Source organism: Sceloporus undulatus, chromosome 3 (assembly GCF_019175285.1).
Source record: "Sceloporus undulatus isolate JIND9_A2432 ecotype Alabama chromosome 3, SceUnd_v1.1, whole genome shotgun sequence".
Classification (NCBI taxonomy): domain Eukaryota; kingdom Metazoa; phylum Chordata; class Lepidosauria; order Squamata; family Phrynosomatidae; genus Sceloporus; species Sceloporus undulatus.
In genome coordinates this window covers 221,747,916-221,763,387 of record NC_056524.1, presented here as the reverse complement: position 1 = coordinate 221,763,387, position 15,472 = coordinate 221,747,916, and the positions used below count along the sequence as shown (strand labels likewise).

Sequence of the window (15,472 nt, the reverse complement as noted above, 5' to 3'; positions counted from 1 at the left end):
TTTCCACCACTTCCGCCACTGCACACACTGGCATAATAAAGTAGGTTTATTGCATCAATAGGATCCAGCCCTCTCAAAAGTAAAGTTCTGCAGTGATTACTTGGACAGGCATGCTTGCTTACTGCTTTAGATGTCTTTTCATGGAAGGTTCCAGCCATGTTTTGGGAGCAGTTGGCTGCAGTCCTCTCTAGTAGCAGACCTACCCACTATTTCTTGTTTAGCAGAATGGCACACCACTATCACCATTTCTCCTCCTCCTCCTCCTCCTCCATTTTATTTATACACCATTCTTTTCTGAAATTTGAGACTCACTTATGTCTGCATGAGAAAGGAAAACACCAGGGGGCTTTTTGATACCATACAATTATCCCATTATGATTCCAAATTTACTGTCATGACTGCATCATGCGTAATCCTGGGATTTGTAGTTTTGTTCATTCTAATTCCTTATCAAACTAGGGTGCCTAAGATTCCATATGATGCAGCCATGGCAACTGAAACGGAATCACAGTCCTATAACCAAGCACAGTGTGTGAAAGGGCCCTTTGTTACTTAACACTGTAAGAATGGAAACCTTGCTCATTGGCGAGTATAGTCATAGGTAGGTGCTCTTTAGCCTGCTGTCTTCAGTGATTATCTCCCCTTGTAAAACATTCCTCACAATGTTTAGGAATGGGGAAATGCTCTATATCTAGAATAAAATCAATCTTTCTTTTCCTTCCTTCCTTCCTTCCTTCCTTCCTTCCTTCCTTCCTTCCTTCCTTCCCAATGTTTATAAATTACTTTTTATCACAACTTTTCAGGGCAGTGAGGAATATTCTATTTAAAAGCAAACAGTAGAAATGCAATGACGGAATCATAGGATCATAGAATCATAGAGTTGGAAGAGACCACTAGGGCCATCCAGTCCAACACCCTGCCATGCAGGAACTCTCAATCAAAGCATACCTGACAGGTGGCCAACCAGCCTCTCTTTAAAGACCTCCAAGGAGGGAGACTCCACTACACTCTGAGGGAGTGTGTTCCACTGTTGTACAGCCCTTACTGTCAGGAGGTTCTTCATAATGCTGAAGTGGAATCTCTTTTCTTGCAGCTTGCATCCATTGTTCCAGGTCTTGTTCTCCAGAGCAGCAGAAAACAAGCTTGGTCCCTCCTCAATATGACATTCCTTCAAATATTTAAACAGGGCTATCATATCACCTTTTAACCTTCTCTTCTCCAGGTTGAACACCCCCAGGTCCCTAAGTCGTTCCTCATAGGGCATGGTTTCCAGACCCTTCACTGTTTTAGTCGCTTTCCTTTAAACACACACCAGTTTCTCTACATCCTTTTTGAATTGTGGTGCCCAGAACTGGACACAATATTCCAGATGGGGCCTGACCAAAGCAGAATAGAGTGGCACTATGACTTCCCTTGATCTAGACACTATACTTCTGTTGATGCAGCCTAAAATTGAATTTGGCTTTTTAGCTGTCGCATCCCATGATAAAATGATAAAGGGAAATGAAACTCATAGAACATACCAATGCAGGGCATTTAGGGTCATCTTTGAGGGGAAAAAAAGTTTTTTAACCCCCTGGGAACCAAAGTGCAAAGGTTGCACTTTGCCCAATAATATCTTAGGACATGGGCAGGCTGGTACGTGCACCAAGCTGTTTCAGACTTTATAGGTATGCAGCTTGAACTGGGTCCAAGTGCAAAAAGGCAAACAGGTCAGTTCCTTTAGGACTGGTGTAATACACTTCTTACTACCTACAGCTGATAATATTTTAGCAGCTGCATTCTTTGCTAATTCAAGTTCCTCGGTCATTTTTGAGGATAGTTTAGGGTAGTCCAATCAGGAGTAGCAATCTTATTATTATTAACTTTTATTTATAAAGCGCTGTAAATGTACACAGAGCAGTACATACAATCTTTTTAATTAGACGGTTCCCTGCCCTCAGGCTTACAATCTAAAAAGACATGACATAAAAGGAGAAGGGAAAGGTGGTGGGGCTAGTAGGATAATACATATAAAGTACATAGCAATACAGGAAGTGGTTCGATAAAACAGGCACCAAAAGAACATCAAATAGCAAGCAACAATTATGCAATGCCTGGGAACGCTTCTCTGAACAAGATGGTCTTCAACTCTGTTTTGAAGCTGGTTAAAGAAGTGATGGCCCTTGCTCTTGGGGGAAGAAGGTTCCAGGAGTGAGGAGCAGCGAGTGAAAAGGGGCGAATCTGGTGGACCTGAGCTAATCCAGTTAAAATCTTAGGACTTTATGATTAGTGAGGGATCACAACCCTCTCACAGCTACAGACCCTCTCACAGCCGCAGGAGTTTACCACATACCATGCAGCTGCGGACAAGTCTACATAGGGTCCACCAAACGCAGTGTGCAAACAAGAATCAAGGAACACGAGAGACACTGCAGACTGGGCCAGCCAGAAAAATCAGCAGTAGCAGAACAAGTCACAAACCAACCTGGGCATAAAATACAGTTTGAAAACACTGAAGTTCTGGACCATGCCAACCACTACCATATCAGGATGCACAAGGAAGCCATTGAAATCCACAAACACCTGGACAATTTCAACCAGAAAGAAGAAACCCTTAAAGTGAACAAAATTTGGCTACCAGTCCTGAGGAACAGCAAAATAAGGACTCAGCTAATGCAAATGGGAAACCATTCAGAGTCAGGGGCTTTCCCAGCAGATAATGATCACCAATTGGCAGACATTAATCCTCCTTTGCATTAGCCTCCCAGCCTGAGGCCAGCCATCACTACCAGGCCCGGGTAGTGAAATTTGTCCACCTGTCCTGAATGGGGTCACGCTCCCCCTGAAGGACTCAGTTCGCAGCTTGGGAGTGCTTCTGAACTCGTCGCTCCAACTGACATCTCAGGTGGATGCGACGGTCAGAAGCACTTGTCAACAGCTTTGGCTGATACGCCAGCTGCGACCCTGCCTGGACCCGGGGGACCTTGAAACTGTAGTACACGCTCTAGTAACCTCTCGATTGGATTTCTGTAATGTGCTCTACATGGGGCAACCCTTGTACCAAACCCGGAAGCTTCAATTAGTGCAGAATATGGCTGCGAGATTGGTTGCTGGATGTTCCAGGGCAGACCATATAACACCTATCCTAAAAGATCTCCATTGGCTGCCTATTTGCTTTCGGGTCCAATATAAGGTGTTGGTAATTACCTATAAAGCCCTAAATGGTTTGGGCCCAGGGTACTTGGAGGACCGCCTCCCCCCATATAATCCGCCCCGCACACTAAGGTCAGCTGGGAAGAATCTGCTGAAGGTTCCAACTGTGCAATATGCGGTGACTTCGCAAAGGGCCTTTTCCATCTCGGCCCCCAAAATGTGGAACAACCTTCCCAACGAGCTCCGTTCCACCACCTCCCTGGATCTTTTCAGAAAGAACCTTAAGACCTTTTTCTTTCACCAAGCTTTCCCCCCATGAGATGTGATATTATGCCCTCTCCCCCTATTGTATAACGATTTTCACAATGTTTTTGGATCAATTCAACTAAGCTGGCTGTGTAATAGTTTTTAATATGATATTTTTTACATTGTTGGTATTGATATGTATGTATTTTTATGTTGAATTTTAATCTGTAAGCCACTTTGATCATCGCGGCAAAGCGGGATAAAAATAAAATCTATTATTATTATTATTATTATTATTATTATTAATCAGCACAGAATACACATGCAAATCACTCCTGCATTCCCAGGCTCACACAGTATATATACATCTAACTTTTTTCCAGGCAAAGCATTCTCTGAAGATGCCAGCCATAGATGCTGGTGAAAAGTCAGGAAGAAACTTTTCTGGAATATGGCCACATAGCCCAAAAAACCTACAAAAACTATGATCAGAACATCATTTGCCACCTTCTTTGGTCTCTCTCTTTCCCCTTTGGATTGATTTGCAATCCTCACAGTAGCTACAGGGAAATAGATTACCCAGTGTCAATGCATTATTCTGAGCCATCACTGTTGTACTTTTACTTATTTTGTGGTGCCTCGGTCTTAAGTCAGCAAGACCTCTTCACTTTACAAAAGACCTGCTCCCTATAGAATTGAAGGCAGTCACTATAGATTATCTCCAATTCAGGAAATGGTGTAGTAAAAACTTGTAATAGATGCTCCCAGGCTGCACCCAGACTGAACAACAGTCCAGGTTGACACCACTTTAATTGCCATGGCTCATGATATGGAATTCTGAGATTTGCAGTTTTGTGACACATTCAGCCTTCTCTGCCAGAGAACTCTGGTGCCACAGTAAACTACAGAAAGGAGACAGGTAAAGAAGAGGAAAAACAACAAAGGAAGAAAATTCAAAGAACAGAAGGGGAAAAGCGGAATGAAAACAGCGCATTCATGTGATTCTCTCTCTTGTGAACTTCATTTGAAAGCATCTATTTTAGCAGACCTAGATTTTCAATTTTAAGGGAAGTTTGGTGAAGTGGCCAAGGGCCTACCCATGCTTATTTCTTCCCTGTGGAGCTTGTAAAGTTACTTTGTGAAAGCAGTTTGTTACGTAACGTATTACAAAGCCTCAATAGTGATTCATGACCATTCGTGTTGCAAATACTTAAAAAAACAAACACAGAACTTATTCTTTATTTCCTAGATACCACAGGGCCTTTAACTTGGTTGTTTTATACTTACCATTAACTTACCAAGGAAGTACTTACATATCCCTCAACCAACATGCCTGTCCTTGTCAATCAGACATAGATGAAATAGCTGCATAGGTGCTTCTCTATTACCTGTTCTACAAGGACATCAGCATTTGTATATATTACCCCAACTTTAGTAGCTTTTACAAGCAGATCTGATAATTCCTACTGTATCATCCATCTTTCAGAGTTCATTAATGAAAATTACTCTTATGGTGACAAAAGTTTATGTTCTAGATTCTGCTGCTCAAATACAGGTGGCCATACTCTCTTGATAAGTTTATCAGAAGCAGCAGATGCCACTGGGTTCCTTACTAAGAAACTTACATTTTTGGCATTGTCTGTATATATGTTAGAATTTGTCTAGACTTGTAATTTGTACCTATTCATCTTATTCTTATTTTTCTCACTGCAGAGGCTGGGCTGTGACCATAATAAAACTACATCATTGTCCTTGCTTTAAAAAACAAACAAACAAACAAACAAACCAGCCTTGAGATTGAGACGTAAATGCTGATGGTGATAATTGAAAGCATATCTGAAAATGCCTAGAAATGCATTTAAAATGTAACTAGCAACTCATTAAGCCACAAGTAACATTCTTACTTCTTCCATTACTTTGTAAATGCACCATTATTGTGCTTTTGTTACAAAAAAGGACAATGTGTTATGGGTAACTGGTGCACATATGTTCATTATTTTCATGTTCATCTTCTCCATCACTACAGCTACTTCTATCATCACTTCTTCTCTTATGGTCCCTAGAGTTCCAAGAATTCTATAGCATTGAGCCATGACAATGAAAGTGGTGTCAAACTGGATTATTTCTTCAGTCCAGGTGAAGCCTAGGAGCATCTATTACCACTTTTTACTGCACCATTTCAGGCTTTCAGAGAAAAACCTGGATCCAGGAATATTTCCAAGCTGCACATTTACATTGTTCTTTCAGTCTATACAGTCTGCATACTCAGTTTCTGGGCCTAAGAACCACCTATTCACAAGGTTTCTGATTCAGTATCAGTTTACTTGGCTTCATTCAGCCTTCTATCAAGTCCAGCCATCAATTCTGTGATTATTCTGAGTTGCCAAAGCAAACAGGTATCATCACCATTTTGATGACAACTCATTCCAGGCCCTCTAGTGACTTTGCCCAGTGGTTTCTCTCTCTCTCTCTCTCTTTCTCTCTCTCTCTCTCTCTCTCTCACACACACATATCGAAACATTCAGGGCAGGGGAGAAAAGCTTCCCAGGTCTGAGAAGCAAACCACACAAGTGGAGAAAATAAAGAATGAGCAGTATGACTAGGGATCTAAAAAAAACTCTATCCATCTTATTTCATTCACCAGATCCTACCTGCATTTTCTCACCATCCTTTCTTTTTATTGGGTTGAAAGACTTTGTGCTTTCCTCCCATAACACACTTCACAGTTTTAACAATGAACATTTGTGCAATTTATCTAATTTATACAATGTTTTACGTTGACTAATGTCAGATTGGATTTCTGCTCTGACAATTAAGGGGCTTGACAAACTGTCCAGAGGGATGCCACAACAGCCAAACCACATAGCATCAACGAGTGCACCATTGGCACACTGTCACATGTCAATGATGATAGAGTGCCGCTGTGACATGATGCTGCGCCGTGCTTCATGGCAGCCCACATGGGGATGGGAGGCTGCCTTGATGGTGGCATCTGTATGGACTAGGGTTTGGGAGTGTGCAGTTGCTGCATGTTCCCGAACCCTAGAATCAGCACCAGATCGGCGTTTCCCTCCCATTTGTACCTGGCCTTGGTTTACACTTTGGTGGTTGCACTGGGGCTGATGTTTGATGGCTGTACATTGAAAGTAAAATAAATTATGGTGTGTGGGTGTGGGGAGGAATGAATTTGGCAAATAAAACTGACATATGAAAATGAATCAATTAATCAAATCAAATCAAAACAGAAGCATTATATCACTGTGACCTCTACACCACAATCTGTAGAGTTGGTCCAAAAAGATACCATAACTACTGGTATCAAAATCCACTTATTTAGGAACATGGAGCCCTGGTGGTGCAGTGGTGCAGTGGTTAAATGCCTGTACTGCAGCCATTCACTCGAAAGGTTGCGAGTTCAAGACCAGAAAAAGGGCCCAAGCTTGACTCAGGCTTGCATCCTTCGGAGGTCGCTAAAATGAGTACCCAGACTGTTGGGGGCAAATCAGCTTACTTCCTAATTAGCTTACTTGCTGTTCACCGCTATGATCTTTGGAATAGCGGTATATAAATAAAACAAATTATTATTATTATTATTAATATTATTATTATTATCAACATGCTCACATTCCCCCTCTCTTTTCCCAAATAGAGCTGCTCATCAGGTTAATTCTGTCAGGGCAATCAAAGTTGTTTCTGTAACAAAACAAAACCTAAACCTGAATTGCATTGGTTTGCAATGTGTTAACCAAATGTACCTGGAAATGAGTTGCCACCACCTTTTCTGAAATAATTCCTGAAAATGACAATAGTTACCAAAATCACTAGGGTGCAAAGAAAATTCTTAAAGAGTGACCACCCAATGACCTCTTTCAAGGTAGTCATTAAAATCGCCTCTTCTCTTAAAGAGTCCTTAATTGCCCTCATTTAATTAATCTATCCATTCAGTCTTTCCCCAAGCCTAGCCACTTATGAGGATGAACAAGGATGGAAGCAGTTGAACACCCTCCCCACTCCCCCAGAACTCTGTCCATGTTATCAGGTTGTATCAACTGAAACTGACCCCATAAAATTGGGTTAGATAGTGCTCTGGACACCTCCCCAGAAAATGCATGCAGGGTATTTCAAAGGAAAGCTTTTAAGCTATATTTATATTCTGCCTTTCCACCAATGAGCTCAAGGCAAAATATAAGTAACATATCATGCAAATTTGTTGCAGCAGTTCTCAAGGGGAGGGAGATTGGGTTCCACTACAATCACAGTACAGCAGATATTAATAGCTTATCCACTTGCTAGAAAAAGAGCTGCTTGACCAGACGTTAGTGACAAACATAATATCTTTCCTCAACATTTAGGGGAATTTCAGCAGACAAGCAACTTAATCTGTTGAAAACAAGCAAATAAAACCTGGATAATTTCTTTCTCCATCTGTCTGTCTATGTTTTTGTTTCTGCCATTGTTATTCTTTAAAAAGAGAGGAGGAAAGAGAGTGGAAAAATATTAACAGGTTTAAAGCTCTTCCATGCCTCCAAAAAATCAAAACGAAAACACCCACTAAAAAAACACACCATTATTTGGGGGGGGGGGGGGGGGAGAGAAGACACATTCTGATTATTTAATATTCATGCTTTTGATTTTTGCTAGCATGGATAAGACATTTGGGCAACAAATCAATATACATAGTTGATGCCAATGTAGACAATAGGGGGAAATGATATTACTGATTTGGTGAGGCAGCTGCCAATTACTCATGGAAAAGCCAATAAGTGACCACATTCATCCTCTTCACTGCTGAACAAAACAATAGAATTTATGGACAGACCTGCAGCGGCTGGCATATTTATATCTTCTATTCCAGCATTTTGAATTCATGACACTTGCCTTTCACATATATATATATTTAAAAAATATATGGCATCTATTGAAATGCTGGTGGTATGACAACTGGTGATGCAGGCTTAAGATAATAGGTGATCTGGATCACATTTCCAAGAGGGGCTCTGGCTGAAATGTGACAAATTTACGTATACAAGGGATCAGTTTTCAAAAACTAAATTACTAGAGTTTAGAGCCTCGACTGGACAGGGTGGGGGAGAGACTGAATATCTAAAGTCGACCCTCTTTATCTATGGGTTCAGCATCCACAGATTCAACTATTCACAGCTTGAAAACACTAAAACACAACAAAACAAAAACAACAATATCTAAAAAGCAAACCTTGATGATGTCTATTTCTGCTTTTTAAAAATGAGTAAACCCCCTCAAGTCAGAAATGACTTGGAAGATCCACAACAACAACTGTCGCACAATGGGGATACATACCATGTTTTGGGGGGGGGGGGGGGGGGAACAGCTAGCCTGATCCTTGTTGTAAAGGAATGTTTTGTTCAGAGAAGCCTTTGCCAACTAAGATTAATGTCAAAGCCTTTGTCAACTCAGCTTAATGTCAATGCAAATGATATACTTTAATTGTGTTTTTAATCTGTTCTATATTTAATTTAATTGATTTGATTTGATTTCAACATGGTTAGCCATGTAATGTCTACTTTTGGATAGAAAATCAGGATATAAATCCAACAAACAAACTTCGATCTCATTGAAATCAAAGGACAAATTAGCCTGATGTCATAAGTCCCATTGTTTTTGTTGGGAACTATATGCAGCTTGATTTTGTTCTAAATCATGGCAGACAGTTCTTTACAAGGAGAAAAGATGCAATGAGATTGCATGTGTCCTTTAAAAAAAAAAAGCAAGTAAAGCAACACCACAAATTATATTGCTGCCTCATACATACTGTAAAAAAGCACTCACTGATGATTGCCCATGTGGAGATATTTCCCGAAAAAGAGAAGGCACTCTCTCTCATCTGATGATCTCATATAGCACCTAGCTTATACTGTTAGATGATGATGTCAACCTTATTATAGAATCTAAGTAAGCTAAACTACTTCTGAAAAATAGACTGGGCCCTGAAAATAGAGAAATCCCTGGTTTAAAAACAATGTGTATATTACATCTGTTTCTAGACATGAATCCATATTAGTATGTTGCAGCAAAAACAAGAGTATCTTGTAGTGTCTGAAAAACTGGAACTTTTATTGTACAATATGCATTCATTGAATGGAGTCCATAAGCATGTGAAAGTAGATTTTGATCCAGGAATGCTGATGCCATAATAAGAACATTCATTTTTAAAAAGTGCCTAAGCATGTTTCTATTTCCAGCGTTGTGAATGTTCTATTGACTTTGGGTGAGCACACATTATCTCCAGGCTCACTTCTGTAGTCTTTTTGAAGTTTTGTTTTGTTCAGACTCCTAATTTGCTTAGTGTCTAACTTTTTTGTTTTCTAAATCCTCAGAAACTCTAATGGATACTCGTACAGCCACAGCTGAACTTGGCTGGACAGCAAACCCACCTTCAGGGGTAAGTGGATACCAAATACTTGTCTTTTTAATGTGTTCAGTTGGTGTTTGGAAGTAATGGTGGAGAGGACTTTCTTATTTTTATTATAAGGTGAAATAATAATGAGAGAGAGAGGCAAGAAAGGAGAAGGAAAAGGGAAGAGAGCTGCTCCATGCTATTTTGCTGCCAGAGGCAGAGAAGAAAATGGTACCAGCCCAAATCAAGCTGCATAATAGCCTAGTTGAATTAAGGGCTAATTACATGTTTAAAATACTCCTCATTACAGTTGAATAGAATATGATCTGGCCATACATAATTCAAAGGAGTTCAGGCTTTTTGTGGGTGCCACCTGCCCAAACTTCCTTAAATTCAATGAGAAAAGACTTTGCCATTTTTTACCTGAGTAGCCACGGAAATTCACAGAAATCTGCATTATCACATGTGTGGCTGTCCATCTGCTTATCATGCATTTAGATGGATGTACATTTTCAGCAGAGGGCAGGTGAATAGATGCAAATAGATGCAAATTTGTGCAGGAAAGTGAATAAAATTAGTCATTAATGCTAATGTATGAAAATGCACACCAATCTGTGTAGTACATTTATGTATGTAGATTAGCCCTAAGTTATTTTGTCATCGGAGGCAGAAAATGCCACAAGTATCTCTTCTTGTGTCTGACAGTAAAAAAAACTGAACAATAGATTAATGACACCATTCTGTCTTTCATGACACCCCAAAGCTGTTGACCCAGGCAGCTTCTTCAGTGTAACTAATGTTAAGGCCACCCTTAATGTTTGTGCACTCACATATGTACGAAATATCTTTGTGCCGAACTGGATGAAACATTTAAACTTTGTCAGTTTCAACCCAAACAGTGGTAAAATTGGCATGCTTCCTTTTATGCGAACAAACCTATGTATATTTTTCTATCAGCAGGGCTCTTATAATGAGTGGAGTGTTTGTTATTGTTCCTTCCAGTCAGTTATGAATCATAAAAACAACCTTATTATTTGAGGATTGGCTCATGCTTTTTTTCCATTAAAAAAACCCCACAATCCCAAACACCCAGAAGCTGAGGTCTGCTAAGGACAGTGATAATGAAACATTCCAAGTAACAGAAATGTTGGAAAACTGACTCATGGATCACAGTCATCAGGAGCGTAAATGTTATTCCTCCTTCCCTACACCCCTTGGTGAAAAAAGCGGAGAATTAAAATAAATACCATGTGCTCTGTGGATTTCCAAGCAGTAATAATACCACTCTTGGTAAGTTCTCCAGCTGTGTATAGTAGTATCATTTGGCAAGAAATGGCTGACATTTTATTGCTAGGCTTGGCTGCTGTATGGAGTTGATGCTGCCACCTTTGAAGCCTACCTCTTGACCCTTAGGGACAGGTTGGATGCTGCCTCTTACATTTTCAGTAAACTCCAGCACAGTGACCTTTCCTCAGTGTAGGAAGTTGGCTACATTAAACATTTTTATTTTTTTTAATTTTTTTAAAATTAAAAATTAAAATTTCATTTTTTTAATTTTTTGATTTTTTTCAAAAAATATTCTTTTTTAAAATATTCTTTTAAAAATTTTCTTTAAAAACATTACATTTTAACCAAATCTTCACTATGTATAAGTACTGTAAATATATTTTGCTTATGCATATGGTATTGTAATTTGAAGGTATAGTTTTAATTTTGCTACTTGTGTATGTCACAACTATTACCATTACATTCAGTGGTATCTGGGAATTATGATTTATGAGTAACATTGGTGCCAAAAAAAATTACTAAGGATTCTGTATGGTGTGAAATGGGAGGAGGAGGTCAATGAGGGGGGTGACACCATGGATGACTGCATTGGATAATACCAAACTACAGACGCCACTGTCTAGACCTGGGAAGAATTAGAGACTCATAGAGAAGAAACCACATGGGCTATCCAGTTCAACGCCCTGCCATTCTGGAATATACAATCAAAGCACTCCCAACTTATGGCCATCCAGCCTGTGTTAAAAAAGCTCCAAAGAAGGAGACACAGGTCCTCTTCATACCAGCCATTAAGGCCAGCCTGGGGGTGGAGTCAGGGCATCGCCTCCAGATGATGAATGCCCTGACTCCTCCCCCAGAACACCATGACACCGCGTGCTGCTCCACACGGCGCACAGCATCATGCCTCTCCTCTGGTGCTGCATCCATATGATACAGTATTGAAGGAGTGTTATGACGTTGCGGCAACATGGCTATGGAGCCCTTTCCAGGGCTTATGTGGCTCCTTTTTGCTCCCTGGAAAGTGTGAATCAGGGCCACAGCACGTGGTTGCCATGGCCCCGATCCGGTTAGGAAAGGGGCATCTTTCTTCGGGGCAGTTTGTTGAGACCCTCACATTCCAAGGCTGTCAGAACAGTTCTTACTGTCAGGTAGTTCCTCCTAATGTTTAGGTGGAATTTCGTTTTCAGTAGTTTGAATCCATTGCTCCATGTCCTAGTTTCTGGAGCAACAGAAAACAAGCTTGCTCCACCCTCAATAAGGTATCCCTTCAGGTATTTAAACATGGCTGCCATGTCATCTTTTAACCTTCTCTTCTTCAGGCTAAATATGCTCAGCTTCCTAAATCAATTATTATAGGGCATGGTTTCCAGACTTATCACCATTATGATCGTCCTCCTCTGGACACACTCCACCTTGTCAATATACTTTTTAAATTGCATTGCCTAGAACTGTGTATAGTATTCCAGGTAAGGTCTGACCAAAGCAGAATAGAATTCCCTCAATCTAGTCACTCTACTCCTATTGATGCAGCCTAGGGTCACACTGTTGGCTCATGTTTAGCTTGTGGGCTGCTAAGATTCCTAAATCTTTTCACATGCATTGTTTTCATGCCAGGTGTCACCCATCCTATATCTGTGCATTTCATTTTCTTTGCCTAAATATAGTACCTTGTGTTTCTCCCTCTTAACATTCTTTTTGTTAGTTTTGACCCAGCATTCTCAGGTGTTGCTGGGGGTGGTGATGTAAGAAGTTTTTAACAGATTGATCCTGCACAGTAAAATCAGTAAAAAGCCATATAGAATTGCATTGTCAATGGCAGAGTGGACGGTTAGCAGGCATATCTAAGATAGTCATACAATATCTATTGTAAGATTTATTGATAAAATGTTCCATGCATCCATGCTCCCAAGATGGTACTGCCCTTGGAACAGTCCTTCTAAGAATATCTTAAGCTGTTTTCTTTCCTGGTTCTTGGGTGAGGATTCATACATGTGGTGTTGGAGGAAATTCTAGTCAGGAATCTAAACATGCATCCTGTGCTTGACAGGGCGACACCTCTCTCAGAAATCCAGATCTGTTCATCCCAAGGAATATTCATTTAAGGCTGCCTAGCATTTTCCACATGACAGAGTGCCATAAACCAAATGCTGTTGTTTTTCCTGTCCCTTTTGTTCTGGGAAGTTTGCCTTGGCTATTGCTTTGGTTTATCATGTAGCTGCCCATGTGGAAAGGATTCATGCTTGTCTGTGATTTGCCATGTTTTTTTGGCACAATGTATCTGCTGCAAAGTATGAGTTGGCTCATATCTGTCTGGATTGGTTTCATAGAGGCCTGCTGCCCTCAAAAGAAAAGAGCCAAGACCTGCCCTTTCTGCCTGGACTGCTGCCAGCTTCTAGGTGAATTGAGCAGGCATAAGTCAATGTTTAGCACTCCTTCCCTCCATGCCTCTCATACACTCTCTACCTAAAGGATTATAATTAGTAAGCATTAGCAGACTCAAAGCAGCTTTCGTACCTGAACACCATTCATAATTGCACTCAGCAGTGCTCTTTGCTGGCTATTAATGTCAGTTTGGTGAAGTAATGAGGAACAAACCACCTTCAGGCACTTAAAACTTCTTCTTGGTACAATGGGAGTATTTGAAGAATGGGAGCATAAAATAACCTGGCTCACATTCCACTGACAGAAAAAGTGATCAACAAAGACAGGGACAGGTGCACAGGAAAAAGATCACTTAGAAAGATGGTCGCTGGCTTATTAGGTAGGTTTAAATAGGTGACAGAGGGCTAGCTAGAGAAAGAGAGATGCTGTACTGGAGATTATTGTTTCATCAAAGAATGGAAAGACCAAAGAGACAGATAGCTCTTGTGTCAAAAAGATGTAGAGGAAAGCTCATAGCAAAAATTGAAAATAGCTTGTGTTAATTGATCTTCGGAAAGATTTTCTTTTCTCTGTATAAATTTGAAGCACATTGAAAGCTGTGGCTGATTGTTACTGTAACAAGGCTTCATTTTGCTGCAATACTTCACTCCTTTGTGCCAGTTTGCACGTGATTTCTCTGCAGAAGTGCCTTGGAGTTATTTTTATGGGGGGGAAATAGATGGTGAATGGAAAATGGATTGGAATGGAGAATTCTCATGGATGTGGCCGGGGAGGGGGGGATTCTTCTAGCAGGGTATTAAATTGTCATCTTTCTCCATAGCAATCATACACCAGAGAACTCTGGTGAAAAGGAAGCCATTGTGCTTAAATCAACCCTCTATTTATTATTTGATTGGTTTGCTTAAAACCAGTCATATGATATCTGTGGGAGTCTATGCCAAAGAAGAGAGAGAGAGAACACTGTTTCTCAATCTTTGGTTTTCTGTATGTTTTGGGCTACAGTATTCATTTAGCCCCATCTAGCATGACCAATGATAAGGGATTGTAGAAGTTGTAGCCCAAAACATTTGGAGGACCAAAAGTCATTTGTTAAGCCCTGGTTTCCCACAGCATTAGGTTACCCAACAAGCCCATACTTTGCATGGGAATGAATCCCAAAAGTCTCTACAGCAGAGGTGCAGAACTTCATCCCCCCCCCCCTTGCCCAATGGTGCTGGGATCTAACTCCTATCTGTGCCAATCAGCATAGACAATGTTTGTTTATGATGGAAACTGTAGTTTAACAACATCTGGAGACACAAGGTCTCTGTTCTTGGTGTACATTATGATCAAAACAACTTTATCCGAAGGACTCTTCCAGACTTCTCTGAAAAAAGCACGAGCTTTTGTGATATAGCTACTTGACTTTTGCTGGGGTTTGTCAGCTGTTATCCCCTCTGTAGCCACATGATCCATTTTTTTGAAGTGATTTGTAGCAATTTCCCTTCCAATTAAATCACATTAAAACAGCAGCCAAACATTAAACCTTGTCTTCCAAAATAGCTGCTGCAGTGGAACATGGTGACCTTCTGGAGGAGTTTAAAATGGCAGCGTGAAACCCTGTGGGCTCTGGAGCATATTCATCCCTGTTCTTTATGCTCTGAAGGAACCTGGGCCTTGTCTTCACTAGTCAGAATATTCTGGGCTGTCCCCAGAGTATTTTGGCCCTGAATTGCCCCAATTGCTTGTGTTCTCTCCGCAGCAACAATGGGTGGCTGCCTTCCTACATGATCCCAATTTGTTGCCCAGTGCCATCACTGAGGTCACAAGATGCCCATCTATGTGATTGATACTGGATGTCTAGTTCTGACCTTAGAGAAACTCACACCCACAGCAGTGGCACCCAGCATCTGGCAGGGACCACATGGGAAGGTAGGCTGCCTGTCGTCACTACAGAGAGAGCCCAAAACCTGGAGTGAATGGTAAGGTTTTAAAATTCAGGTTAAGGGAAAGAAAGGCTAAATCTGGTGTGGAGATTATGAAAACAGTCTGCACCCAATTTGAGGT

The 15,472-nt window shown here is 40.7% G+C and overlaps 1 protein-coding gene across 4 annotated transcripts in view; it reads left to right on the top strand.

The window, feature by feature from the left end:
• EPHB1 (EPH receptor B1) overlaps nucleotides 1-15,472 on the top strand; it is a 585,803-nt gene that overhangs the window by 265,432 nt on the left and 304,899 nt on the right. For all 4 annotated transcript variants that reach the window (XM_042457579.1, XM_042457578.1, XM_042457580.1 and 1 more), the window contains exon 2: nucleotides 9,738-9,802. In XM_042457579.1, the coding sequence (XP_042313513.1) occupies nucleotides 9,746-9,802 (57 nt within the window). In that variant the 5' untranslated portion in view covers nucleotides 9,738-9,745. The remainder of the gene's footprint in view (nucleotides 1-9,737; nucleotides 9,803-15,472) is intronic.